General features: G+C 41.7%; 1 protein-coding gene across 10 annotated transcripts; it reads right to left on the reverse strand.

Annotated features, from left to right (window-relative positions):
* Positions 1–794: 794 nt before the first annotated feature.
* On the reverse strand, positions 795–25,549 carry LOC110488280 (SMAD family member 4). Of its 10 annotated transcripts, none has more exons than XM_036970960.2 (12): positions 25,172–25,549; positions 20,696–20,936; positions 13,844–14,018; positions 12,933–12,956; positions 11,991–12,233; positions 11,467–11,640; positions 11,077–11,181; positions 9,369–9,422; positions 7,550–7,733; positions 7,063–7,231; positions 6,790–6,928; positions 795–4,970 (listed from the first exon to the last, which is right to left on the reverse strand). In XM_036970960.2, exons 2-12 carry the CDS (start codon positions 20,930–20,932, stop codon positions 4,759–4,761), a joined length of 1,716 nt encoding a protein of 571 aa, XP_036826855.2. In that variant the 5' UTR covers positions 20,933–20,936; positions 25,172–25,549; the 3' UTR covers positions 795–4,758. The 10 variants fall into 10 exon arrangements, with proteins under 10 accessions (XP_036826855.2, XP_090084503.1, XP_090084506.1 ...); XM_090228377.1 differs by having other exon boundaries at positions 11,413–11,640; positions 25,403–25,546; XM_090228380.1 differs by having other exon boundaries at positions 25,403–25,538.
* Positions 25,550–26,146: the final 597 nt, after the last annotated feature.

The following is a 26,146-nucleotide window of genomic DNA, read 5'->3' on the forward strand; positions in this document are numbered from 1 at the left end:
AGCAAGCCTATGGCCACTAGAATAATCGTCTCTCCTCAAAGCTGCTGTGTGGTGGAGATACAGCGACTGTGAGAAGAGACGACTAATTCTATTTGTTTGGGAAACGCTAATCTCACCTGCCAGACTTTACATTACTTTTATGGTAAATTCAGAGACATTTGTCTGGCTCTGTGAGATAAGAACAATTATTGGAGTGGCTGCAAAGCCAATATAACAATGCAATGACATGGTTAACAGTGTTACACTAACTGTGGAATAACATCCATCACAATCTTAAACCACTTTTATAAGGGTATGAAGATCATATGACACACTTATGACTATTGTATAAAGGCAATTCAAACCTCATACTTTTAATGTCTTGTAGGAGAAGCCTTGCATACATACTGTGCAACATTAGCAGAAACCTTCACTCTGCCTTGGGGCAACGCTCCTTTTATCAGAAACCTTCACTCTGCCTTGGGGCAACGCTCCTTTTATCAGAAACCTTCACTCTGCCTTGGGGCAACGCTCCTTTTATCAGAAACCTTCACTCTGCCTTGGGGCAACGCTCCTTTTATCAGAAACCTTCACTCTGCCTTGGGGCAACGCTCCTTTTATCAGAAACCTTCACTCTGCCTTGGGGCAACGCTCCTTTTATCAGAAACTTTAACTCTGCCTCAGAGCAGTTTCCTCTACCAAATGTTTCCCACTGTAGATGAACATTTCAGAATTTGTACCCTAAGGACTTGAATACTGGAACTAAATTAACATGAAAAGTCAAACAGTGTCAAAAAGACAAAAAAAAGTTTGTATTAAAATGACAATGCTGTATTTTTATTTCACTTTGGTGTACAGTCAACATTACAAGAGCAGCATGTCTTTTTACAATAAAATAATTACAATTACAACAATAATAGAAATAACAATACCATAAAATAGCCAAATTGAGTAATTTCACACTTGATAACATATTGTCTATTATATTTTCTGTTTTAAAACGAAATAGATAATTTATGTACGGAATGATGTATGATTCCTGTTGAGTGACCATCATCTCACTCACGTTCTCTTTGGTGACAGGTATCAGTTTGAATGTGGTCAAATGCAGAGGAACATGACATGGGTCTCAATTAGGGTTGCAAAGGGAGGGTATATTACTGGAAACTTTCAAAGTTTACCAGTAAACTACCAGAATTTTGGTATCTTTCAATAATTTTCTGTAATCTATCAAAATACATCTAGTGGCCCTTTTTGGTACCACATATTATCACAGGTGTCTGTAATTACCTCTGGCACTCTGTGTGGCTTTATCACAGGTAAAATATAAAATAGAATGCCAAAGCTGTAAAACATTATCCTAAATATAAACCATCAACTTAGTGAATACCACTGATATTTAGTATTAGGGTTTCAGCATGAAATAGACTTGTTCTATTTTTACTATGTCAATATGTATTTGTTGTCAATGTTTTGGCATCAAATCGGTGGCAGTTGTGAAAAAGTCAATAGTTGGAAGGGTTGCAGAGTTAAATGAAAATAATGGCATTGTAGATTAGATGCTTTTCATTAATTAGGATATTTTCTATTTAATTATATGGTCTATCTACTAGAAACTCATGGACACAGGTAAAAAAAAAGGAATACTATTTATGAATACATTTTTTTTTAAATCATTCAAGTATAAATTACCAAAGTTAAGATAAATTGCCACAGACTTTCTGTTAATTACCAAAATTACTGAAGATTCTGGTAACTTTGGAAAACTACCGGTAGCTTTGCAACCCTAGTCTCAATGGTTAAAGCACTGGTTGAGGGGAGATATAGCACTACGATAAGCAGAGCCATAGATGGCGCAACAATAGTTTTAAACCTCTCTTCATCCCTGAATACATAACACTCCCAGACACATGCCGAGCCCAAGTGACAAATAATGAAATCAACTGTGACAAAGGTGTGTGGAGTGCATGGGCAGTTTCTAGGGGCAGCAAGTTTTCCAATTCATATTAGACACCTTAGTAACATAATTGTTCAGTAAGGCTAAACAACACAACAATGGCTATACGGATATTTGGGGTATAACTGTCAAACAGTATTAATCCAATACCAGCCTGATACAATAATAAAGTGGTATGTAATAATACCTACAATGGGGCTGTAACACAGTACCTGAGGGAACCACTAGATGTCGGTCTCAATCTAACTCAGGGGCTGTTGAGCTCAACACTTTCATTTCTTATTGCTTCACTGCCCGAATTGATCAGCAAAACTCAGTGGCATGTACAAACACTTGAGCTATGTTATTTTTCATTCCCCCCCAACCAACACACTCAACAGAAGGGATAAAACTATCGAGATGACAACCAGTATATCATGGTACTGTATATCTACAAAGGAAGACAAAGTGTAGTTTGTGTGTTACAATCCAGTGTGAGGTGTATCATCTACTTTGACTAAAACTAAAGGCACTAATCACAAACAGTGAATATAAATGGCTGTTCACTTTAAAGCAGTTGTGTTAAATGACAACAATTACATGAAGGCTTACTTCTATCTTCAACATAACCGGAGCCACCTTTTTCAACCCTGCAGTGAGGCTTCTCTTTCAACAAAATCTCTAGTATTACTGAATAAACTACCACTAAAATGGTTGAATAGAATCGTTGAATAGACTCTTTCAACTACAGATTTTAAAAGAGCTATTGAGATTCTCCCAAAACAGCGAGAACACCTTTTTGACCTTGACCATTGTTGCCAACATGTAGGCTTAGTAGAAATCCCACTCTGACTGGAGGAGTAAATAGTCATGCTTTGGAGAGGCCCCACTTAAGAATGACATAAACCCTAGCGTCTGAAGTACATTCCTAAACAGCTTGACTAGGAGAACGGAAAGGCACAGGTATCAAATGTACCAGAGCACAGGAAGGAGCAAATAAAAGCACTCATGTTCCTGTCCCTGGATTGGGTGATGGTTTGCATTCAGTCCAGGCACTTCAACCCAAAATCATGAAGCCAAGCCTACTTTCTACTACTGTAGAAAATGTGTTACGTCTTATATGATTAGCTTTCATATCGTATCACACATCAATGTTAGAACATCAGTCATAACTTCACTTCAGTAAGCTTGAGGTTGATTGTTACCAACACTAGGGTACCTGATTTAAATGAATGCAAAAAAGTGAAGATACATTTTATGTTTATCAAAAGTGACCTAAGTCACTGTATAAGTGATATTATTCTGGACTAACTTAAATTGACTGAGAATGAATCATTCTATCCAAAAGTGGGACATCCTATTAATATGACATTTGAAAACGTTGTGTTGGGTCTCTACTCAAAATATTATTCCCACGAGTCACGGGGATGTAAGATTTTAAATCTGAGCAACTACTGTATTACAGCCTGGATTATGTCTTGTTCCCCAAGGCTCCATTGAGGGTCCACTCCATATTCCATTTTATATTGATTTGATGATACAGGCATAATGTGATATGAGGCTGTAAGGGGGAACTTACAAGAGGAGAAAATGCTGAGAGTCTGAGGTTTTGGCTGAAAGACAAACTGTGGGTTTACACTGTTATCATGAGGTATTCTGGCTTTGGTGAGTTCCACCATATGGCAAACTGTTTGGTTACATACACTGTACTGCTTCATCACAAATACAAACACCACTTTTAAAGCTGACATTTTTGGGCTTTTTTCTCTCCATCTTTTGGTAAGAAAATAAATTAGCTTGAGAAAGGTGCCCTGTGCTATTACAGGGCTAACGAGCTAACAATGTTAACAATGACTAACTATGTGATTTGAGATCCACACACAGGAGAACACAACACAAGCACAGATATGACAAAAGGTTGGCTGGCTAGGTTCATTAGAACGCTGGTTCCATCACTCTGGTGTTCTTCCAAGGTCCCAAGCCATTTTGGTTCTGTGACCCCAAGTTTTGGTCTGGATTTGCCAAAAACTCTGTAAATCTTCTAGGTTAACCTTAGAATCCACATCTGATTTTTTTTTTGTGTGAGATGTGTGTGACCAGGTCATTTTATTAATGAGTTATTTGGGTCAAGTTCTTTAATCCTCCTGGGTTTGTGTCATCTCTGGATTTCTGAACAGTGTGTGTGTGTGTGTGTATAAGCAGGAAATAAGAAAGTGTGGATTGTGTGTGCATTTGAGGAGTACCAAAGTATATCATGTTACACATCTCTGAAACACATCCCTAGATTTCTACAGTGCATATCCATTTCTGTAGAGAACAGAAGACGAATAAACATAAATTACTCAGTAGACATATTCACTAAAGTTACCTGATTATACTATAATAAAGAACCTCTATGAAAGGTAATTCAGGGGTCTGGGCTGCTTTATAGTGTTCGTGTTTAGCATGTGGGAGCTGTGCAAAAACAATGAATGTTCACAAAATATTGAAAGTATGTTAAGGACATCAGTAGCTTTATGTCTGCATGCCCACAGACATGTGGTTTGGTTAGTGGTTGCATGGCCATGTGGGAGACCGTACAAGTGGTTAAGAAGTGTGCAGTGATTGTTGGCTGCTTAAGTGTGTGTCTGTGTGTGACGGAGAGGTTGATGTTAGCCTTTGTGGGGATTTGTGTGGCTCTAGATTGTGTGCGTTAAATAGAAAGAAAACATGCATGTGCCTGTATGTGGTTCTATCTGCATGTATCGGTCTATATGTATCATCAAGAGGGGGGAAATCAGTGTGTGTATGATTGTACGTTTTTAACCCCGTATGGATTTTTAACTGGTCATCTTTCCTTCCACTCAGTTAGCGGGTCCTGGGTCGGCCAAGGGCATGGTGTGTAGTACCTCGTCCAGCAGCTGCAGAGCCCGGTGCAGGTGTACCTCCACCCAACAGGGGGTATGTTTGATGCTCTGCCGGGGGTAGTCGGGCCCCCAACCTTTCACAAAGCTCAGCCGCAAAATACACAGCCTCCGGAGATCATCTACACCTATCCCCGCTGCAGCAGAAAGACCTGGAAGAAAGAGGAAGTGAGGTATCAGGGATAGGCATTTGAAAGGATTTCACTATTAGAATAATAGTTGAAATACATGTTTTTTTAAGAAAACCCCTATATATTTTTTACTTCAATGGGGAGTTGCTCGCATGACTCGGGAGGGAGCCGGTGCGCTACGCTACACTCTTAGAAAAAAGGTTTCCAAAAGGGTTCTTCGGCTGTCCACATAGGATAACCCTTTTTGGTTCCAGGTAGAACTCTTTTGGGTTACATGTAAAACCCTCTGGGGAAAGTGTTCAACATGGAACCCAATAGCGTTCTACCTGGAACCAATAGGGTTCTGCAAATGGTTCTCCTATGGGGACAGCCAAAGAACCCTTTTAGGTTCTAGATAGCACCTTTTTTTCTAAGAGTGCATGCTTGTTTCAGCAGTAGGGTGGGGGAGCGGAAGAGGAGCAGGGGCTGGTGTGTGTGACAATCTGTGTGGCACGGAGGGAGAGGGAGAGAGAAAAGTAGCCAAACCGACTAGCGCTGGATAAAAAAAACGTATTGCTTTCATAGGTTCCTATCATACCATCTGGTAGTGCCTGTTTTGACTGCATCAAAACAATGTAAAGAATCTAGCTAGCTACAGTAGCCTGCTAAGTTAGCCAGCCAGCTAACTAATGTAGCAAGGCTAACTGAGGCTATTTTGCTGAGCTGATCTTCATTCATATTAACCAACAGCCTACCTGTTGGTTGATCATTGTAGCCTTCTCATTTAGTCAACGTAATTCCATAATTGTAATTCCATTTTGCATTGGTTAGAAATCTCCCACTTCACTTGATACACATGGAGCCTCTGACTGTAGAGCCAACAACAAGTTACACTTGTCACCTGTATGGCTATAAGGTATGCCTTTTTATGGGGCGCACGTCATAAAAACTACATTCAAAAGTCGGAGGTTTTGTAAAATTAAGAATTGAAAATGTCATGGTATATCCTTCTGTGTAGCAATGTCACATATAAATGTATTTAATTGAGAAAAATGTATTTAATTGAGAAAGCCTTCATAGTTAAAATGAGTCTATATATTTTGTATTAAAAAAAATGTATACTCTCTCAAGTAATCAAACACTAACATCTGTTTGGATATTGAAATATTTGAATAATCGTGCCCATCCCTATGAGGTATACACTGAGTATACAAAATATTAAGAGATAGACTGACCAGGTAAATCCAGGTGAAAGCTATGATCCCTTATTGATGTCACTTGTTAAATCCACTACAAATCAGACTAGATGAAGGGGAGGAGACAGGTTAAAGAAGGATTTTTAAGCCTTGAAACAATTGAGACATGGATTGTGTATGTGTGCCATTCAAAGGGTGAACGGGCAAGACAAGAGTTTTAAGTGACCTTGAACGGGGTATGGTAGTAGGTGCCAGGCTCACCGGTTTCTCAAGAACTGCAACGCTGATGGGTTTTTCACGCTCAACAGTTTCCCTTGTGTATAAAGAATGGTCCACCACCCGAAGGGCATTCAGCCAACTTAACCAAACTGTGGGAAGCATTGGGGTCAACATGGGACGGCATTCTTGTGGAATGCTTTTGACACCTTGTAGAGTCCATGCCCCGACTAATTGAGGCTGTTAAATGGGATAAAAGGAGTGCGGGTGCAACTCCATATTAGGAAGGTGTTCCTAATGTTTGGTATAGTCAGTGGTGTCCCACAGGGGTCAATACTTGGACCCATTGTCATTCAACAGAGGTTATACATTCACAATAGCCTAATGGAAAAATGTAAATAAAAGACACGAAGGCTGTGCATATCTCATACACTGTACATTGTACTTACTGACTGCAGGGGCAATGCCTCCAACACTGCCTGGCCCGGGGATGTTGCCGGCCACGGCGGCAGCCTGAGCTGCTGCTGCTGCCTGCGCTGTAGCTGCTTGCTGCTGCATCTGCCTGTGACACTGTCTCAGGTCAAACACCTACAGGGGAGAGAACAGTCTGATGTCAGAACACCTACAGAGAGTCATCAGTGTCCAGTGAAATTCCTATAGGAAGGTTATCAAGAGGTCAAACAACTGCAAAGAGAACAGACGAAAGTCATTGTGTTCCTCACCTTGATGTAGGCGCCGGGGTAGATCTTGTGTACTGCGTCGCCTGGTGCTCTGCCTGCCTCTCGGTCCAGGTAGTAGCTCTGCACGAACACGGCATGGTCGCTCATACAGCGCATCCACACATCTCCCTCGCCACGACACTCCAGCTGCACTCCTTTACCTATGTGCAACCTGTGAGAGAGGGAGAGATGAAGATGATGAGTACAAGTGAATATAAGTTGTATTAAAGTGTTATATTTCAATCAATAAAAGAAGTTGCATTTTGCTAGAGTGGGTCTTCTGCCACTGGTACAAAACAGATAGAGACAAGGCATGGCATTATTATGAACGAGAGATATACACCTATTCATAGTTTGCAAAAAGGCATAGATATACCAATCCAAGCCAAAAGAACACAGACACATATAAAAACATACAAAATAGACATTTGTGGCAAGGTAAGAACTAGCATGCTTATTGATATAGAGATGGCATTAGAGGAGCACAGACCTGGCTCTTTCGCTGGAGTCGGTGCGGTGGACGTTGCTGAGCTGGCCCAGACAGAAGCGGTCGCCCCCTGAGGGGTCCACGTAGCCGTCCACCGTCACCACCGGGCAGCTGGCCGGCACCTTGAACATCTCCCCCACCTGGACATCCATCTCAAAGTAGGAGATGGAGCACCAGAACTCTGGTCCTGCACACAGACAAATATGTGGATAGCAGAGTGTTTGTGCATCTATACATCTACATACAGTGCATTTGGAAAGAATTCAACCCCTTGACTTTTTACACATTTTGTTAAGTTATAGCCTTATTCTAAAATGTATTAAATTGTTTTTTCCCCTTGTCAGTCTACACACAATACCCCATAATGACAAAGCAAAAACAGGTTTTTAGAAATGTTTGCAAATGTACAAAAAATGTAAAAATGAAATATCACATTTACATAAGCATTCAGACCCTTTAATCAGTACTTTGTTGAAGCACCTTTGACAACGATTACAGTCTTGAGGTTTCTTGTGTATGACGCTACAAGCTTTGCACACCTGTATTTGGTGAGTTTCTCCCATTCTTCTCTGCAGTTCCCCTCAAGCTCTGTCAGGTTGAATGGGGAGCATCGCTGCATAGCTATTTTCAGGTCTCTCCAAAGATGTTTGAGGGTTCTCCCGAAGCCACTCCTGTGTTGTCTTGGTTGTGTGCTTAGGTTCATTGTCCTGTTTGTTAGAAGGTGAAGCTGCCCCCTAGTCTGAGGTCCTGAGCGCTCTGGAGCAAGGTTTCATCAAGGATCTCTCTGTACTTTGCTCCGTTCATCTTTCCCTCGATCCTGACTAGTCTCCCAGTCCCTGCCGCTGAAAAACATTCCCACAGATGATGCTGCCACCACCATTCTTCACCATAGGGATGGTGCCAGGTTTCCTCCAGATGTGACGCTTGGCATTCAAGCCAAATAGTTAAATCTTGGTTTCATCAGACCAGAGAATCTTGTTTCTCATGGTCTGAGAGTCCTTTAGGTGCTTTTGGCAAACTCCAAGCCAGCTGTCATGTGCCTTTTACTGAGAAGTGGATTCCGTTTGTCCACTCCACCAAAAAGGCTTGATTGGTGGAGTGCTGCAGAGATGGTTGTCCTTCTGGAAGGTTCTCCCAACCTTACAGAGGAACTCTGGAGCTCTGTCAGAGGGACCATCAGGTTTTTGGTCACCACCCTGACCAAGACCCATCTCCCCCAATCGCTCAGTTTGGCGTGGGCAGCCAGCTTTAGGAAGAGTCTTGGTGGTTCCAAACTTCTTCCATTTAAGAATGATGGAGGCCAATGTGTTCTTGGGGACCTCCATTGCTGCAGACATTTTTTGTACCTTTCCCCAGATTTGTGCATCGACACAATCCTGTCTCTGAGCTTTATTGACAATTCCTTCGACCTCATGGCTGGGTTTTTGCTCTGACATGCACTGTCAACTGTAGGACCTTATCTAGACAGGTGTGTTCCTTTCCAAATCATGTCCAATTAATTCCATTTACCGCAGGTGGACTCCAATCAAGTTGTAGAAACATCTCAAGGATGATCAATGGAAACAGGATGCACCTGAGCTCAATTTCGGGGCTTATAGCAAAGGGTCTGAATACTTATGTAAATAAGGTATTTCTGTTTATTATTTTTAATACATTTGCAAAAAAAATCTAAAACCTGTTTTTGCTTTGTCATTATGGGGAATTGTGTGTAGATTGATGAGGGAATACATTTATTTAAATCAATTTCAGAATAAGGCTATAACGTAACAAAATGATTCAACAGGTCTGAATACCTCCCGAACGTGTGTATGTGTTGTCTTACCTGGATGATTGGACACAGGGGGAGGAAATGAAGCCGAGCCATGATGCTGAGACCCTAAAAGGTGAACAAATAAAAGATGTAGATTACGACACAGGTTACCAAACATACACTATTCCTAGGGCTGGGCGGTGTACCATATTTTACGAAACACCGTTATTGGTGCCTGGAGTGATTTGGGTTTTTACTTGACCTTCTATAACGGTATTAAAAGTTTGTTTTGTTAAAAGTGATATGTCATGTGTAACTTACATTTTTACAATTTACTCCGATACTTGAGTAATATTTCGCCACTCTCACTCTCACTCTCTCCATGCCACTTTCCACACAGACCTAGCCCCGCCCCCTGTCACATGCATTGAGTCTGCAAGGTCAATGCAGCACAAGCAACATTGTTGATGACAACGATGCTGTTTTCACTTTGCTTCTTAATAGAAATCCACTAGCGTTCTATAATTACAATATTAGTTTGTGTTTCTTCTTTTCTTAGCAAGTTAGGCCTAAATCGCGTTAGCTGCTAATGCTAATCAGCATACCACCCTGCATCCCACTGCATGGTTGCCTCTGTAGCTAAGTAGGGTTGGTCCTGGTCGGTCCCTGGATGGGAGACCAAATGCTGCTAGAAGTGATGTTGGAGGGCCAGTAGGAGGCATTCCTTTCTTTGGTCTAAAAAAATATCTCAATGCCCCAGGGCAGTGATTGGGGACATTGCCCTGTGTATGGTGCTGTCTTTCTGACTCTCTGTGGTCACTAAAGATCCCATGGCACTTATCGTAAGAGTAAGGGTGTTAACACTGGTATCTTGGCTGAATTCCCAATCTGGCCATAAAATCATCCCCAGCTTCTAAATGGCTCATTCATCCCCCTTTCTCTCCCCTGTAACTATTCCCCAGATTGTTGCTGTAAATGAGAATATGTTCTCAGTCAACTTAGTTAGCTAGCTACCTAACAAACACATTTATTGAGTCAACAATATCTTCTAAATCAAAGAAGAATATGCAAAGCATGAATATGTTAGCTACATGAAGTATCTATGAGAAAACATTAAATGTTACCAAAGAGTATAGGGTCCCCTAGGAAACACTTAACAACACTTTGGTTCCTACCCTGTCACAATAACTCCTCCCTGGCATTTTCATTTGTTGTCATGTGAAACACTGTATTCAAAGTGCCCACTATTATATTTTAACAATAGAATTGGAATAATCCTTCTATTTCAATGATTCCAACAGTTCACCAAAGTGTTTTGCTCTAAAACGCCAGTCAAATCGCAATTTCAACATTTGGTGAAAAATAAGGCCTAGATTGTTTGCTTATATCATGCAGCCCTTTGTGGCAGTGCGGAAATGATCCCAAATGAGTGCAGGAAATGCAAAAATGTATCAATTGTTTTTGGTTGAAGTTGAATTGAACAGTATAAAACAATCATAATGGAGAAAGACCCATTGAAATCACTTAGAATATATGTGTTGCCACCCTATGGTCACACACTACTCAGAAAGCAAATTTAAACTTGTATCATTTAAACTTTTATTATATTTTTATCCAACATAAAATACTGTCCAAAATGTAAAAAATATCAAGATATGATATTTTGGCCATAACACCCAGCCCTAACTTTTCCTAACAATATCCCAAAAAAACACCTCAGAAGACATACGGACACACTTTGGGCTTGCATACTATAACTTACTGTAACTGCCTAACTTACAGAAGTGGGTTGGATGGTGGAGAGGAGGCTGTTGGTGGCCACGCCCATTCTGTTGTTGGGGTCCTACAGGAGTGTAGGATGCTGTGCTGCTGCCTGTCCAAGTTGCTGAATTCCCCCAAAATAAATACAAGTTAACAACATGCACATCAATCTAGCAAACAACCATTTTGCATTTTTACTAATATTTTTATTCATTTTTACACTTTCTAAATATGATGATCCATCATGCCATTGAAATGAATTGTGTATTGCTCCCTGAGTGTTTGTGTGTGTGTGTGTGTGTGTGTGTGTGTGTGTGTGTGTGTGTGTGTGTGTGAACCATATGGCAGTACTAACTGTGGAACGCAGCCTGTGTCTGTGTGTGTTTGGAGCTGTTGTATCCATTCTGACCAGACGGGAGCTGGGGTGGCTGGGGGGTGTGTGGTGGCCCATGTGGTAGCCCGTGTGTTGGGGTGGAGGGGGGCGGCGTGGGGGTTATAGGGGTCATGACCTGACCCTGCGGAGAGGCGATCTGTAGGAGCCCCTCACTGTGACCTCCCTGGAGAGGCAGCATAGAGCCGGGCACTAGAGAGAGAGGAAGACAGAAAGAGAGACAGAGAGAGAGAGACACACAAGAAGAGCTACCAGGTTGTTTTCAATATCAATAGGTAGGCAGAAGTCGATAAACAAATGTAATATAACGGGATTACGTAGTAACACCCTTAGAAACAAAAATATAACCCTTGTGGACATCTTTGGTGACACCTACCAAATAATCCCCTAAGCTTTATTAGAATATCACCTTAGGGAGCAGCAAAACAGGAGCGGATATTACATTTTTCTCTATGTATTGGAACTTATTTTTGTCTAGTTCCCGTTATTATGTTGGATGTGCGTATAACTCCCTCCATTCATTAAACAACTATCGGTTTTACCTGTGGGCGAGAGGGGCATGTTGGGGTAGAGGGTGATGGGCGGAGGGGCGCACTGCGGTTCCGGCGGGAGCTGCAGAGGCGGGAGGGGCTGGCCGTAGTGGTCGGGAGGCGGTAGCTTGAGCGCCCCTGGGTGGGGGTGGTCCGATGGGGACATGCCTAGTGGCATATCCATCTGGATACAGTCATGAATGTACTCCTCTTTGATCAACCTCCCAGGGGGGCCTAGAGGAGAGAGGGAGAGGGCTACCAACAACATGGTATAACATTGTCATTAGTTTCAAGTTTTATAAGGCGTATGTAGGGGATACACATGGTATACACCGTCCAACGAAATGCTAACTTGCAGGTTTCATCTCGTCAATGCAACTATAATAAGAAATAATTAAAGATTATAATACGACCATGAAGTAAATGGCTCAGTAGAATAAACATTTTAGAATAAGAATAACATGAACCATGTGTGTGCAATTAATTAGCCATCTGTATTAACAGGTTTAAAACCTGTATTACAGTATTACCACCTGTGTGTAATGCATTGTGAACGCATTTAAGCAATTATAAAACATTAAGTTCAATGCTTTGTAATGAATGCAAGTCATTTTTGTCTAGAAAACTATAAAGAATTGATTAATGCAGAAACAGTCTGGCATCACGGCCAGTGAGGCACGAGCGAACCTCAATAGTACTCTTTTCACACTATTGTGCCAAGTCGAACCGTTGAGTGCTGGCTTGGATATTTTTTTTTCCACATTGTCCTTTCCAGCAACTATGGTGGATGCTTAACCAGACCAGCACAGTGCAGCTAGGCTCAGTAGTGTGAGAAGGGTATAGAAATGAAAGGAAAGAGGAATGTTTGGTCATCTGATACCATCAGCAAAGTATAATACTGTTATACTTAACATGCCTGCAGTAAGTTCGTTAGTGCTGTGATAGGGCACTCACCTGTATTTTGAAGACTGAGACCAACTTTGAAAGAGAACAAAAGAAAGAGGGGCAAAGAAAGAAAGGAGAGAATAAGAGACAGAGAATGCTTATCATTTGTAGTTAAGTTACATTGTGGTGAAGTCAAAATATCATTCACATAAACCATTTTATGTGAGTAAAGTACATGTTGGATAAAAATGTCATGACAGGCCTGACGGAAACAGCAAAAATCTTTTTGTGTCAGTAAAATGTATTTTGTGAGAAATGGCAGTGAAAACGCCTTGATATAATAACCATCATATCAAAGTAAACTTGGGAGTCACGCAATGATATGTTGGTTGGTCTTCCCAATACGACTCGGGAAAGCTTGCAGTTTGTTAGGCAACACATGAAATAAGTGATGATGAACTTCACAGGGAGGTGAAAGTGCACGTTGATGAGGTTGATGCGCTTTTCCAATAAATATTCGGGGTCTAATTCTGGTTACATTAGGATTGATGCTTGGCTGCCGTTTGACAAATCTAAAATCTTGCCCTTATCCATAATAATCTCATCATGTAGGTAACCTAACCGTGACTGTATCTGCGAGCTGATGGCTAGAGCACATGTACCAAGACCAGAGCAGGCGCATTAGATTACTATTACGCATCTTCTTTGGGAGAAAACCATCAGTAGTACTGAAAATGCAATGTAAACTTTAAAAAAAAATGTTTGGTGCATTACATCATCACGCACAGTTTTCTATCCACAGAAAGCAAATTTGACTAAAACATCTCTAGTGGGAAAATGTGAATATTGTTTTTCTGTGGACTTTAATTTTTGGAATGTTATGACAGGAAACATAGTATTTACATATCAGAAACACCTGTACCATTAGACATTACGCGATATATGGTGAACTATCCCTTTAAGCTGTTGAGCAGACCTACCAATGCCGGGAGAAACCACTCTCTCGTAGTGGTAGGGGTTGACACACACATTGTCATATTTGAGGTCGAAAGCGTATTGGCAGAATTTGACGTGCTTTAGCTCATTCTTGTGCAGGTCTGGCCAGCGCCATAGTCGAGCGTAAATCACATGGGGGAAGCCTTTCCTCCCTGCAACCTGGAGATAAAGAAAAAAAGGTTGATAGGGGGGAGAAAGAGAGGGGGTGAGAGAGGGTGGGGGGGGTGAGAGAAAGAGAGGGGGTGAGAGAGAGAGGGTGGGCGATAAAGTGTTAGAGATACATAGAGATACATGGCCCTATTCAATCAAAATTAGTGTATGGGTTTATCTTAAATCTCTTAACTGGGTTAGAATTTTAAGAGGCTGTGCAGTCAAAAACGTGATTTTACTTTTTAAAATTATATTTCTACATTATAAGGTTGAAATTATGATAATGTCCTTTTTTTATGCCTTGAATTTAAGCCTTTTCAGATGGGATGGAGTTTTTTGCCCACATCATGACATCACAATCTGATTATTCTTACCAATGACCAGTCATCTTTTATTTGCATATGCATCCTCCTACTTTGAAGGGGGAAGTGGGGTAGGCTCTAGGGCAGGGGTCTCCAACCCTGTTACTGGAGAACTACCCTGCTGTAGGATTCGCTCCAACCCCAGTTGTAATTAACCTGATTCAGCTTTTCAACCAGCGAACAAAGTACAAAGTTAACATATGGAATTGTTTTAAGATGGTCATTTAGCAATTTGATTTCCAATTTTAGGACACCTCTAAGCATAAAAAAAATGGAGAAAAAAAAACAGAAAAATAATATATATTACATACACAGTACTTTTATATTACATACACAGTACCAATCAAAAGTTTGGACACACCTACTCATTCAAGGGTTTTTCTTTATTTGTAAGATGTTCTACATTGTAGAATAATAGTAAAGATATCAAAACTATGAAAGAACACATATGGAATCATGTAGTAACCAAAAAAGTATTTAAAAAATCTAAATATATGTTAGATTTTAGATTCATCAAAGTAGCCTCCCTTTGCCTTGGTGACAGCTTTGCACATGGTTGGCATTCTCTCAACCAGCTTCAGCTGGAATGCTTTTCCAACAGTCTTGAAGGATTTCCCACATATGCAGAGCACTTGTTGGCTGCTTTTTTATTTTACCTTTATTTAACCATGTAGGCAGGTTGAGAACAAGTTCTCATTTACAACTGCGACCTGGCTAAGATAAAGAAAATCAGTGCGAGAAAAACAACCCAGAGTTACACAGTAACAAACGTACAGTCAATAACACAATAGAAACATCTATGTACAGTGTGTGCAAATGTAGAAGAGTAGTGTGGTAAGAGAATAAATAGGCCATAGAGGCAAATTATTTACAACTTAGCATTAACACTGGAGTGATAGATGTGCAGATGAAGATGTGCAAGTAGAGATACTGGGGTGCAAAAGAGCAAGAGGATAAATAACAATATGGGGATGAGGTAGGTAGTCGGGTGTGCTATTTACAGATTGGCTGTGTACAGGTATAATGATCGGTAAGCTGCTCTGACAGCTGATGCTTAAAGTTAGAGAGGGAGATATAAGACGCCAGCTTCAGTGATATTTGCAATTTGTTCCAGTCATTGGCAGCAGAAAACTGGAAGGAAAGACAGCCAAAGGAAGTGTTGGCTTTGGGGAAGACCAGTGAAATATACAGTTGAAGTAAGAAGTTTACATACACTTAGGTTGGAGTCATTGAAACTTGTTTTTTCATCCACTCCACACATTTCTTGTTAACAAACTATAGTTTTGGCAAGTCGGTTAGGACATCTACTTTGTGCATGACAAGTCATTTTTCCAACAATTGTTTACAGACAGATTATTTCACTTATAATTCACTGTATCACAATTCTAGTGGGTCAGAAGTTTGCATACACTAAGTTGACTGTGCCTTTAACCAGCTTGGAAAATTCCAGAAAATGATGTCATGGATTTTGAAGCTTCTGATAGGCTACTTGACATCATTTGAGTCAATTGGAGGTGTACCTGTGGATGTATTTCAAGGCCTACCTTCAAACTCAGTGCCTCTATGCTTGACATCATGGGAAAATCAAAAGAAATCAGCCAAGACCTCCACAAGTCTGGCTCCCAAACGCCTGAAGGTACCATGTTCATCTGTACAAAAAGGTATGCAAGTACAAACACCATGGGACCACGCAGCAGCCATACCGCTCAGGAAGGAGACGCATTCTGTCTCCTAGAGATGAATATACTCAAATCTACCCCAGAACAACAGAAAAGGACCTTATGAAGATGCTGGAGGAAACGGGTACAAAAGGATCTATATCCACAGTAAAACGAGTCCTATATCGACATAACCTGAAAGGCCGCTCAATAAGGAAGAATCCACTGCTCCAAAACCGCCATAAAAAATCCAGACTACGGTTTGCAACTGCACACGGGGGACAAAGATCGTACTTTTTGGAGAAATGTCCTCTGGTCTGATGAAACAAAAATAGAACTGTTTGGCCATAATGACCTTCGTTATGTTTGGAGGAAAAAAGGGGAGGCTTGCTGAAGAACACCATCCCAACCGTGAAGCACGGGGATGGCAGCATCATGTTGTGGGGGTGCTTTGCTGCAGGAGGGACTGGGGCACTTCACAAAATAGATGGCATCATGAGGTGGGAAAATTATGTGGATATATTGAAGCAACATCAGAACAACATAGAAGGCCAGCCTCCCGGCGTCGCCTCTTCACTGTTGACGTTGAGGCTGGTGTTTTGCGGGTACTATTTAATGAAGCTGCCAGTTGAGGACTTGTGGCGTCTGTTTCTCAAACTAATGTACTTGTCCTCTTTCTGCATGACCCCAAACTTATGAACGGTAGTGTATATTACCGTGAGCACTCCCATGGTAGTCTAATTAAGCAATAAGGCCTGGTGGGTGTGGTATATGGCCAATATACCACGGCTAAGGGCTGTTATTATGCACGATGCAAAGCGGAGTGCCTGGCCACAGCCCTTAGCCGTGGTATATTGGCTATAATACCACAAACCCCCAAGGTGCCTTATTGCTATTATAAACTGGTTACCAATGTAATTAGAGTAGGAAAAACAAATGTTTTGTCATACCCGGTCTGATATACCACGGCTGTCACCCAATCAGCATTCATGGTTCAAACCACCCAGTTTATAATTGTTTTGATAGAGAACTTTTCAGGCCACCTCCAAGAGTCAATATATAATTTGCAACCTGCAATAAGTCTAATGTAGTATGTAATGATGTCACTTTTGCTCTGCTCATACATCTGCTGGTGTCAATACTGTTCTGAATGTACCTGGAGCATTCTGGAAGCAGGGAGATTATGTGTGAAAATAGGGGTGGAGAGTGAGTTTGTACAGTATTTAATGTGTGTTTGCGTGTGTGCCTGCGTGCGTGCGTTCATGCATGCATGTTTGTGTGACGGAAAGAGAGAGAGAAAGGGAGACAGAACGGGAGAGTGAGTGACAGAAAGAGAGGATATGGATCTACATGTGACTGTGAGCAAAGTCCTTAGACATTTGAAGCCTGATCTAGTCTACAGCTATGTCTATACAGCCCCTCCTCTCTCTCTCGCTCTCTCCCTCCCCCTCTTGTTGGGGAGAAGGTCACAGAAGGTGAGACATGTCTTCACTCAGCAGTTAGGATTAATTCTACCAGGGCGTATTGAATGAATTCCCTCTCTCTAGATCCACCGCGCACACACATACAGGTTTTACAGTATATATACACACACTCAAAACAGACGGCCTCAGATTAGCCCGGTCCCTTTCCTGTGTCTCAGACAAAACAACTCTAACAGCCCCTCCAGCTCTCCACTCCCTCCCGCTCTTTCTCCCCCTCCCTCTTCAGGGGGATGGGTGGGGGTTCATTGGGAACTCCCTAAAACGTTCTCTCTCTTGACATGCAAAACTTGACTGTTGTACTGGCCACCATAATTCAGGCTTCAACTGTTAAACACAAGTTTCATATTTTTTTATCATCACCAATAACCAAACACCCTCAACCAACATTGGAGATAGGATTCTCCTTAGCAATACTGAGGTGTTAGCTACTATTAGCAAGTATCCCTTTGTTTCACTACTGTAGCACTAGCCACATAAGCAAAACCTGGCTGTTGGCTAACACGTTTAGCATTTACTATAAGCAGTGAGATCTTCAGCTGTCAGTAACTCTATAGTGTTAGCCTCAGTGAGTACAGTCTACTGCCTAGTAAATTTGCAGCATTAGCCACCATTAGCCAGGCTTAAGTCACTGAAACCTCATAGCATCCCCATAAACTAACAACTCCTCATTTGACTATTGCCTTGTAGCATTAGCCAACACTGTTTCCAGGGAAAATCTATGAAAGAGTTTAGCATTTAGCTGTATCGAGGCAAAGATTTATACATTCCATGTAGCCTATCGTCATTAAACATTTCTTATGTCTTTCAGTACAATACCTCCCACATGTGTTTGACAGCAAGTGCTTGACAGAAACCTGGGCCCAACTCTCAAAAGAGAAAACCAGGGCAACAGCTGCAAGGAAAAACGTATTGAGAGGTTTCACAGTAGGCTACATATGATGTGGCATGACATTCAAAAGTTGTCCATGTATTTCTCTGTTTACTAAAGTGTAGTCAAATAATCGCCTCCTCATATCGCACAGTTGTCAAATTAAATCACACTGCAAGACTACGAGGTTTACGCTATTTTTGGCACTTTTCACAATGCTCTTGCACTATGAAAATTTTGCCCCAAGTCGTTCTCTGTGACATTACATGTGCATTTGAGTCATTTAGTAGATGACGTACATGATCAATCAGGGTTACGTGCATTCCTCAAGGGCACATCGGAACATTTCTCACCTAGTCGGCTCTGGGATTCAAACCAGAGACCTTTCGGTTACTGGTCCAATGCTCTTAACTGTGCTATAGGTGTCTCGCTGTATGCTATAGGTGACCCATCTGCAGGTGTCCATATACATGAATACATAATACAGTGCCTTGCGAAAGTATTCGGCCCCCTTGAACTTTGCGACCTTTTGCCACATTTCAGGCTTCAAACATAAAGATATAAAACTGTATTTTTTTGTGAAGAATCAACAAGTGGGACACAATCATGAAGTGGAACGACATTTATTGGATATTTCAAACTTTTTTAACAAATCAAAAACTGAAAAATTGGGCGTGCAAAATTATTCAGCCCCCTTAAGTTAATACTTTGTAGCGCCACCTTTTTCTGCGATTACAGCTGTAAGTCGCTTGGGGTATGTCTCTATCAGTTTTGCACATCGAGAGACTGAAATTTCTTCCCATTCCTCCTTGCAAAACGGCTCGAGCTCAGTGAGGTTGGATGGAGAGCATTTGTGAACAGCAGTTTTCAGTTCTTTCCACAGATTCTCGATTGGATTCAGGTCTGGACTTTGACTTGGCCATTCTAACACCTGGATATGTTTATTTTTGAACCATTCCATTGTAGATTTTGCTTTATGTTTTGGATCATTGTCTTGTTGGAAGACAAATCTCCATCCCAGTCTCAGGTCTTTTGCAGACTCCATCAGGTTTTCTTCCAGAATGGTCCTGTATTTGGCTTCATCCATCTTCCCATCAATTTTAACCATCTTCCCTGTCCCTGCTGAAGAAAAGCAGGCCCAAACCATGATGCTGCCACCACCATGTTTGACAGTGGGGATGGTGTGTTCAGTGTGATGAGCTGTGTTGCTTTTACGCCAAACATAACGTTTTGCATTGTTGCCAAAAAGGTCAATTTTGGTTTTATGTCACCAGAGCACCTTCTTCCACATGTTTGGTGTGTCTCCCAGGTGGCTTGTGGCAAACTTTAAACAACACTTTTTATGGATATCTTTAAGAAATGGCTTTCTTCTTGCCACTCTTCCATAAAGGCCAGATTTGTGCAATATACGACTGATTGTTGTCCTATGGACAGAGTCTCCCACCTCAGCTGTAGATCTCTGCAGTTCATCCAGAGTGATCATGGGCCTCTTGGCTGCATCTCTGATCAGTCTTCTCCTTGTATGAGCTGAAAGTTTAGAGGGACGGTCAGATTTGCAGTGGTCTGATACTCCTTCCATTTCAATATTATCGCTTGCACAGTGCTCCTTGGGATGTTTAAACATTGGGAAATCTTTTTGTATCCAAATCCGGCTTTAAACTTCTTCACAACAGTATCTCGGACCTGCCTGGTGTGTTCCTTGTTCTTCATGATGCTCTCTGCGCTTTTAACGGACCTCTGAGACTATCACAGTACAGGTGCATTTATACGGAGACTTGATTACACACAGGTGGATTGTATTTATCATCATTAGTCATATAGGACAACATTGGATCATTCAGAGATCCTCACTGAACTTCTGGAGAGAGTTTGCTGCACTGAAAGTAAAGTGGCTGAATAATTTTGCACGCCCAATTTTTCAGTTTTTGATTTGTTAAAAAAGTTTGAAATATCCAATAAATGTCGTTCCACTTCATGATTGTGTCCCACTTGTTGTTGATTCTTCACAAAAAAATACAGTTTTATATCTTTATGTTTGAAGCCTGAAATGTGGCAGAAGGTCGCAAAGTTCAAGGGGGCCGAATACTTTCGCAAGGCACTGTATATAGTTTATACTATAGACTTTGGACAATACTTTTGCACTATGAAAATGTCTGTATTATAAATTATATATGGACACCTACAGATGGGTCATCTATAGCACACAGATAAATGTAAGTAGTGCATGTGTACACTGTACAGACCTATATCACAGAGAAAGACTTGGGGCGATTTTTTCATTGTGTCCCTCTCTTTTTACTACTTTATGACCCACTTGCAGGCGACCGTCTAGGGTCCTCTGGATGGTGACACACTTGCTGGGGTGCACTCCATTGGTGGTGATGGCGGTGATGAGCGAGTCCAGCTCGTCCTTCTTCTCCTTCAGCTTCTTCACCAGGCTCTCGATGGCGCGCTTGGCGAAGCCTTCATTCTCGCCGCCCTGCCGGTGGCACATGAGGCTGTGCACGATGCTCAGGCAGGCGTCATTGCTGCTGGGGGCATTCACCGACATGATACTGCAGAGGGAGGGAGGAAGGAACGGAGAGGTCAGTGGTTGGCATAATGATAACCCCTGTCATAGCGCTTGTCATAAAGGTTCAGGTGCATGCAAACTGACACTGTCTTGACACTTGACATTCAGTTATGTTATGTTTATGACAACATTGTGATACTGTTATAGCATACAATTGAAAATAGTGTCCCACATAAGGACTTAATACCCCATTCATAACCCATACATACTGCATTCATGAGCACAGACATGAGTGCACACCATTGGCGCACACAGTCACACAAAAGGGAGTGAAGTTGTGTATCAAGGTTTGTGCTTTGAGTTGTTACGACTTGCTTGTGTGTGTGTGTGTCATCATTCTTTACTGGCATTGTTAGTCAGCAGCGGATAACACTCAGTATCAACAAATTAATTTAAGCGTTCCAACTGGCTTCCCTCCATCTCCTCTAGAAAGAGTCCCAGGGTTGCATTCAATAAAATGTGCTTCTTCAATGTTGATTCTGATGCAGTGTCTTTGCTTACAAGCTGCTGCCCCTGCACAGGTTGCCATTGCCAACCCTCCCGGCTGGTCTCGACCAGAGAGTCTCCAAGAATTGAATCTTGGGGTATAAAGCTATTTTGGGAGATTATAGTAATATCGTTGACTGAGATGTGAAAAATGTTAAAAGGCTTCTTATGAATCCACTATTCATAATGCATTATAATCACATTTATAATATCTCATGAGCCATGGATAATGCACTCTTATGCACAAAATACATGCTAACAACTATAATCTCCCAGACTGAGCTTGATCCAACTTGGCAACCCTAGCCTCGCCTGGAGTCACCTGCCTGTGAGGGGAATCTACCTGGTACTTTAAAATAGCCTGCCTTTAACCATTCTACAGTTTCATTTGACAAAAGTGGAAAACATGTTTGTGCTACTAGTGCAATGTGAATTGAATTAAATTGAGCCCCCCATACTCACTAATCAACATACCTCCACTACCAGGGTCGAGTTCAGGAGGCACAAAATGAAAGAGAGAGAAAAAAAAACGCTTCAAAACTGAGTGAAACAGGGTGGTACTATCTGCACTTACTCTTCATATTACGTAAGCCAATTTCTCTATTGTTAGGCCAATAACCCCAAAATGTCACTATTAGGAAATCCATGGCAAAACTGCAGCCTTGCTCTCTTAATACGTGTAAGAGCTAAAATAATTCTGCAATGACGTAGCTATCATAACCTGTTAACATCTACGTGGCTAAGCTGACTGGAAGTGACTCCATGTTCTCCCTCCTCTCATTATCTTAATATCTGTCAGTTTGGAAACATCCTCGCACAACAACATGGCCTCAAGCTGTGGGAGAAAGTCACAGGCTACCAGTGTGTGTACACTCAGGAAATTCATTGCCACAGCTTCTTCAACATAGAACAGCCATAAAAAGACAAACTCAGTCACCATAACGTGAGTCATGTCACAAAACAGCAAGTCCTACTTATAGCAAGCGATGTGTGTCTTCGTTATTCAGGATATACTGTATAGGCCGGGCCTACTGAGTTGGTGTTGTAGTCTAAAGCTTTATCTAGAGCAGGATAGCATTCCTTTGATAGTACTTTTTTCAAAGCAGTCATAGGGAATGGTGTATGTCACCATCAAAAAGCCTGGTGTGTCTGTCCTCTTACACTGAACCAATCTGATAAATATCTAGGGGCAGGGGGTTATATTGGACTAAGCCAGTGTTACTGTGAAGTCAATGCTCCAATAGAGATATTATGATATTATGAAAAAGAGAGGATTTGGGGGCTCTGTGCAAAGGGGAAAAGACTCAGCTGATAAGAAAGCTACGATGGTTTACAGTAGGTCTAACGACTGTCGATCAACCTGTCCTCAGGCCGACTATAAACCAAGCTTTAAATTCAAGAATTCAGACGTGAATCCATGCAACAAGTGACCAACAATAAGGGCATTCTGAGAAAAGAATGATAGTCTGGAGTAGAGATGTCATTTTGTGGGTATATGATAGATTTGTACTAAACTAGGGCCTACCTCACAATTAATAGATATATAACTAGCAAATTATCACTTCAACAATTAATGAATGAATGATTGCAATTCTGTTCTACACACTATTCCTGTAGGCCTACAGTACTCTCTAAGGGCATCACCCATTTTGAAGGTAATATTTTATTAAAATGTCATATTTTAATAACAACATGAGCAAGAGCACGGTTAAGGTCCACTTATAGGCCTAAATGTATAGCATGCGGTTGGGGTTACATTTAATGTGAATCTTTAGACCCTAGTAGTAAAGCTATTATAACATAATAGTATGGCCTACACTACAGAGTCTGCTGTTATGTAGCAAGTAGTGAGCCTTCTGACATATCCCTCATAAAACAGCTGATTCTGCCAATAACATTACCGATCCAGCATTGCTTACAATATATAGGCCCCTACCGTCCAAATAAGATTTGCCAACTGAAGATGTACACTCATTGGACAGTCTATTAGTTACACCACCCCGTTCACAAAAATGGATTGCTCCTACAGACAATGAGTCATGTGACTGTGGCTTGCTATATAATGCAGGCAGACAGGCATCCAGTTACTGTTTGATTGACCATTAGAACGAGCAAAACAAGTGACTTAAGCAGCTTTGAAAGTGGTATGATTGTCGGTGCCAGGTGCACCGGATCCAGTATCTCAGAAACGGACGCCCTCCTGGGTTTTTCACCCATGACAATGTCTAGGGTTTACCGAGAATGGTGAAAAAAATTCTAATAACCATCCTGTCAGCGGCAGTCCTGTGGGCGAAAACAGCTCGTTGACGAGAGAGGTCAAAGGAGAATGGCAAGAATTGTGTAAGCTAACAGGCAGGCCACAAACAGATAAATAACTGTGTAGTACAACAGTGGTGTGCAGAACGGCATGTCAGAACGCACAACTCGTCGATCCTTGTCACGGATGGGTTATTGCAGCAAGCGACCACACCACGTTACACTAAAAGCATCTAAAAACAAGAAGAGGCTCCAGTGAGCACACGATCACCAACACTGGACAATTGAGAAGTGGAAAAACATTGGCTGATCCAACAAATCCCAGTTGCGTCATGCTGATGACAGAATCAGGATTTGGCGTAAGCAGCATGAGTCTATGGCCCCATACTGCCTGATGTCAACAGTACAGGCTGTTGGCGGTGGTATACTGTTGTGGGTAATGTTTTCCTGGCACACGTTAGGTCCCTTGAGACCAATTGAGCAACGACTGAACGCCACAGCGCATCTGAACATTGTTGCTGACCAAACCCAATAGAGCATCTGGGATGAGATAGAACGGGCTGTTGGCAGCATGAATGTACTGCCGTCCAATCTGCAACAACTGTGTGATGCCATCATATCAGCATGGACCAACATCCCTGTGAAATGTTTGTGACACCTTGTAGAATTCACGCCCCAAATAATTAATGCTGTCCTGGAAGCAAAGGGGGGTCCAACCCGGTACTAGATGGGTGTACCTAATAAACTGGCAGGTGAATGTATGTGTCGGTTTCTGCACATGACTATAGGCTAATCTCAGGGAATGGAAAGGATGACAAAAACATATGCTACAACTAAAACAAAGCATTGTTGGTGTGACCTTCTTGGGTGACCCTTATAATGCGTTATTATATCTCAATCTGACCAATTTTCAAGCCATACATTCCCTTTACAAGGATCTTCCGCGGAAGAAGCAAACACTGCCACACCATATTTGGTCATATCGCGTCACCAAGTCTAGGCTACAGTCAACATTTTAAGAAATCCCGGTAGGGATGATAAAACGCTTGCAACGTTGTATCAATCTAATCATCCGAAAGCAGGAACTACAGTGCAACTCATTACAGTGCTACATCTAGTAGCATCTTTGAATAGAACATTAGACGTTGAGAAGACAGAGGGCAAAATGTCATATCAACTACCTTTTCGAAAAAACATCGACAGCGCAGACTACACAGTCATGCAGCCAGTGAAATCACTGCTGGACCAAATCATTCGAAATAAAAGCAGCTAAAACAAGCATATCATAAAACCGAAGACAGACAGACACACTCCCCAGACATATGTCTGGTTGATAAAACTAGCTAGTAATCAAGCTATTTTGCCAGTCTGGTCCAGAAATCTCCTCCTCGGTCTTTTACTGTATTTGGTCTGCTTGGAGATTAGAGAGCTCGCGTGACGAGAAACCGCATAATTTGATAAATTGACTATACTTACACGTCAACCAGAGTGTATTGAGGGATTAGAAGAGAAGTAGTGGTGAATGTGTTGCACTGAGGTAGCTAGTAATCCGAATTCCCTTCCTCCCCTCCTGGGCTATCTGTTTCTATCCCTGTCGATATCAGCCTCTCTGTCTCCGCTCGTGCATCCTGCTAGCTCCCCCAAACCTCTCCTCGCGCTCCGTACAATAACAAAAGAGAGTAGCTATCTTGCGCGTGAGTGTCTCACCGAGCCCCAGCCAATGCGGCCTCCAGTCTCAAAGGGATGGCGGCTATCAGCCAATAGTGATGCGGCTCTCACGGGAAGGCCCGGGTGGAGGTCTGTCTGGGTCGCGTCAAGATTGACATATCAACGCGACTGTTTTTTTAAAGTGGCGCCGCCGAGATTACCACGCCCCTATGCCTAACCCACTCACCCCCTCCCCAACTCCACTTTGTCAGTCCTACTAATGACTGGTGTTGTAGGCTACTACAAATAGGCCTACACCCCACCCCAAATTTGATGACTATTGTATTGTTTCTTAAATCCCGATTACTTAGCGCCACATTGGCCCTAATTTGTTAACGTTTAAAGGTTTAAGGAACCATGGTGATGAATAGGGCAATTAGTATTCAATTTAAAAACACCTGTTTTCAGTAATACATTTGATCTACAGTGTTACAATCCAGTCACACAACTCTATATAAAGGGGTGGGATAACTTTTTTCTGCCTAACTTTCTAAAACAACCATGTCCCCTCAATAAGCCAGTACAATTCCATTTTAATGTACAATTTTTTTGACATTCTGTGATAAACAAATGCACCAGCGTGGCATATATGAGTGCTACTACCTCTACCTGAGCCCCATGGCTTTGTGGTACAGGTTGTTTAATGATCGATCCTGCACCGCACTGAGCCCCCCTTCAGCTTTTCTCTAAGTTACAATAGACAAAAGAATTAATCATAAAAAACTACACAACAGTGAAACTCTA

Source organism: Oncorhynchus mykiss, chromosome 30 (assembly GCF_057628025.1).
Source record: "Oncorhynchus mykiss isolate SJ-2025 chromosome 30, ASM5762802v1, whole genome shotgun sequence".
In the NCBI taxonomy this organism is placed as follows: domain Eukaryota; kingdom Metazoa; phylum Chordata; class Actinopteri; order Salmoniformes; family Salmonidae; genus Oncorhynchus; species Oncorhynchus mykiss.

Coding starts and splice junctions, on each gene's coding strand:
- LOC110488280 (XM_090228376.1), bottom strand. CDS start 20,932: ATGTCGGTGAATGCCCCCAGCAGCAATGACGCCTGCCTGAGCATCGTG. Junction 9,423..11,058: donor CTGTAAGTTAGGCAGTTACA/GTAAGTTATAGT, acceptor TTCACCTTTTAG/GGTCTCAGCATCATGGCTCG. Junction 7,232..7,549: donor GACTCCAGCGAAAGAGCCAG/GTCTGTGCTCCT, acceptor CCTCTCTCACAG/GTTGCACATAGGTAAAGGAG.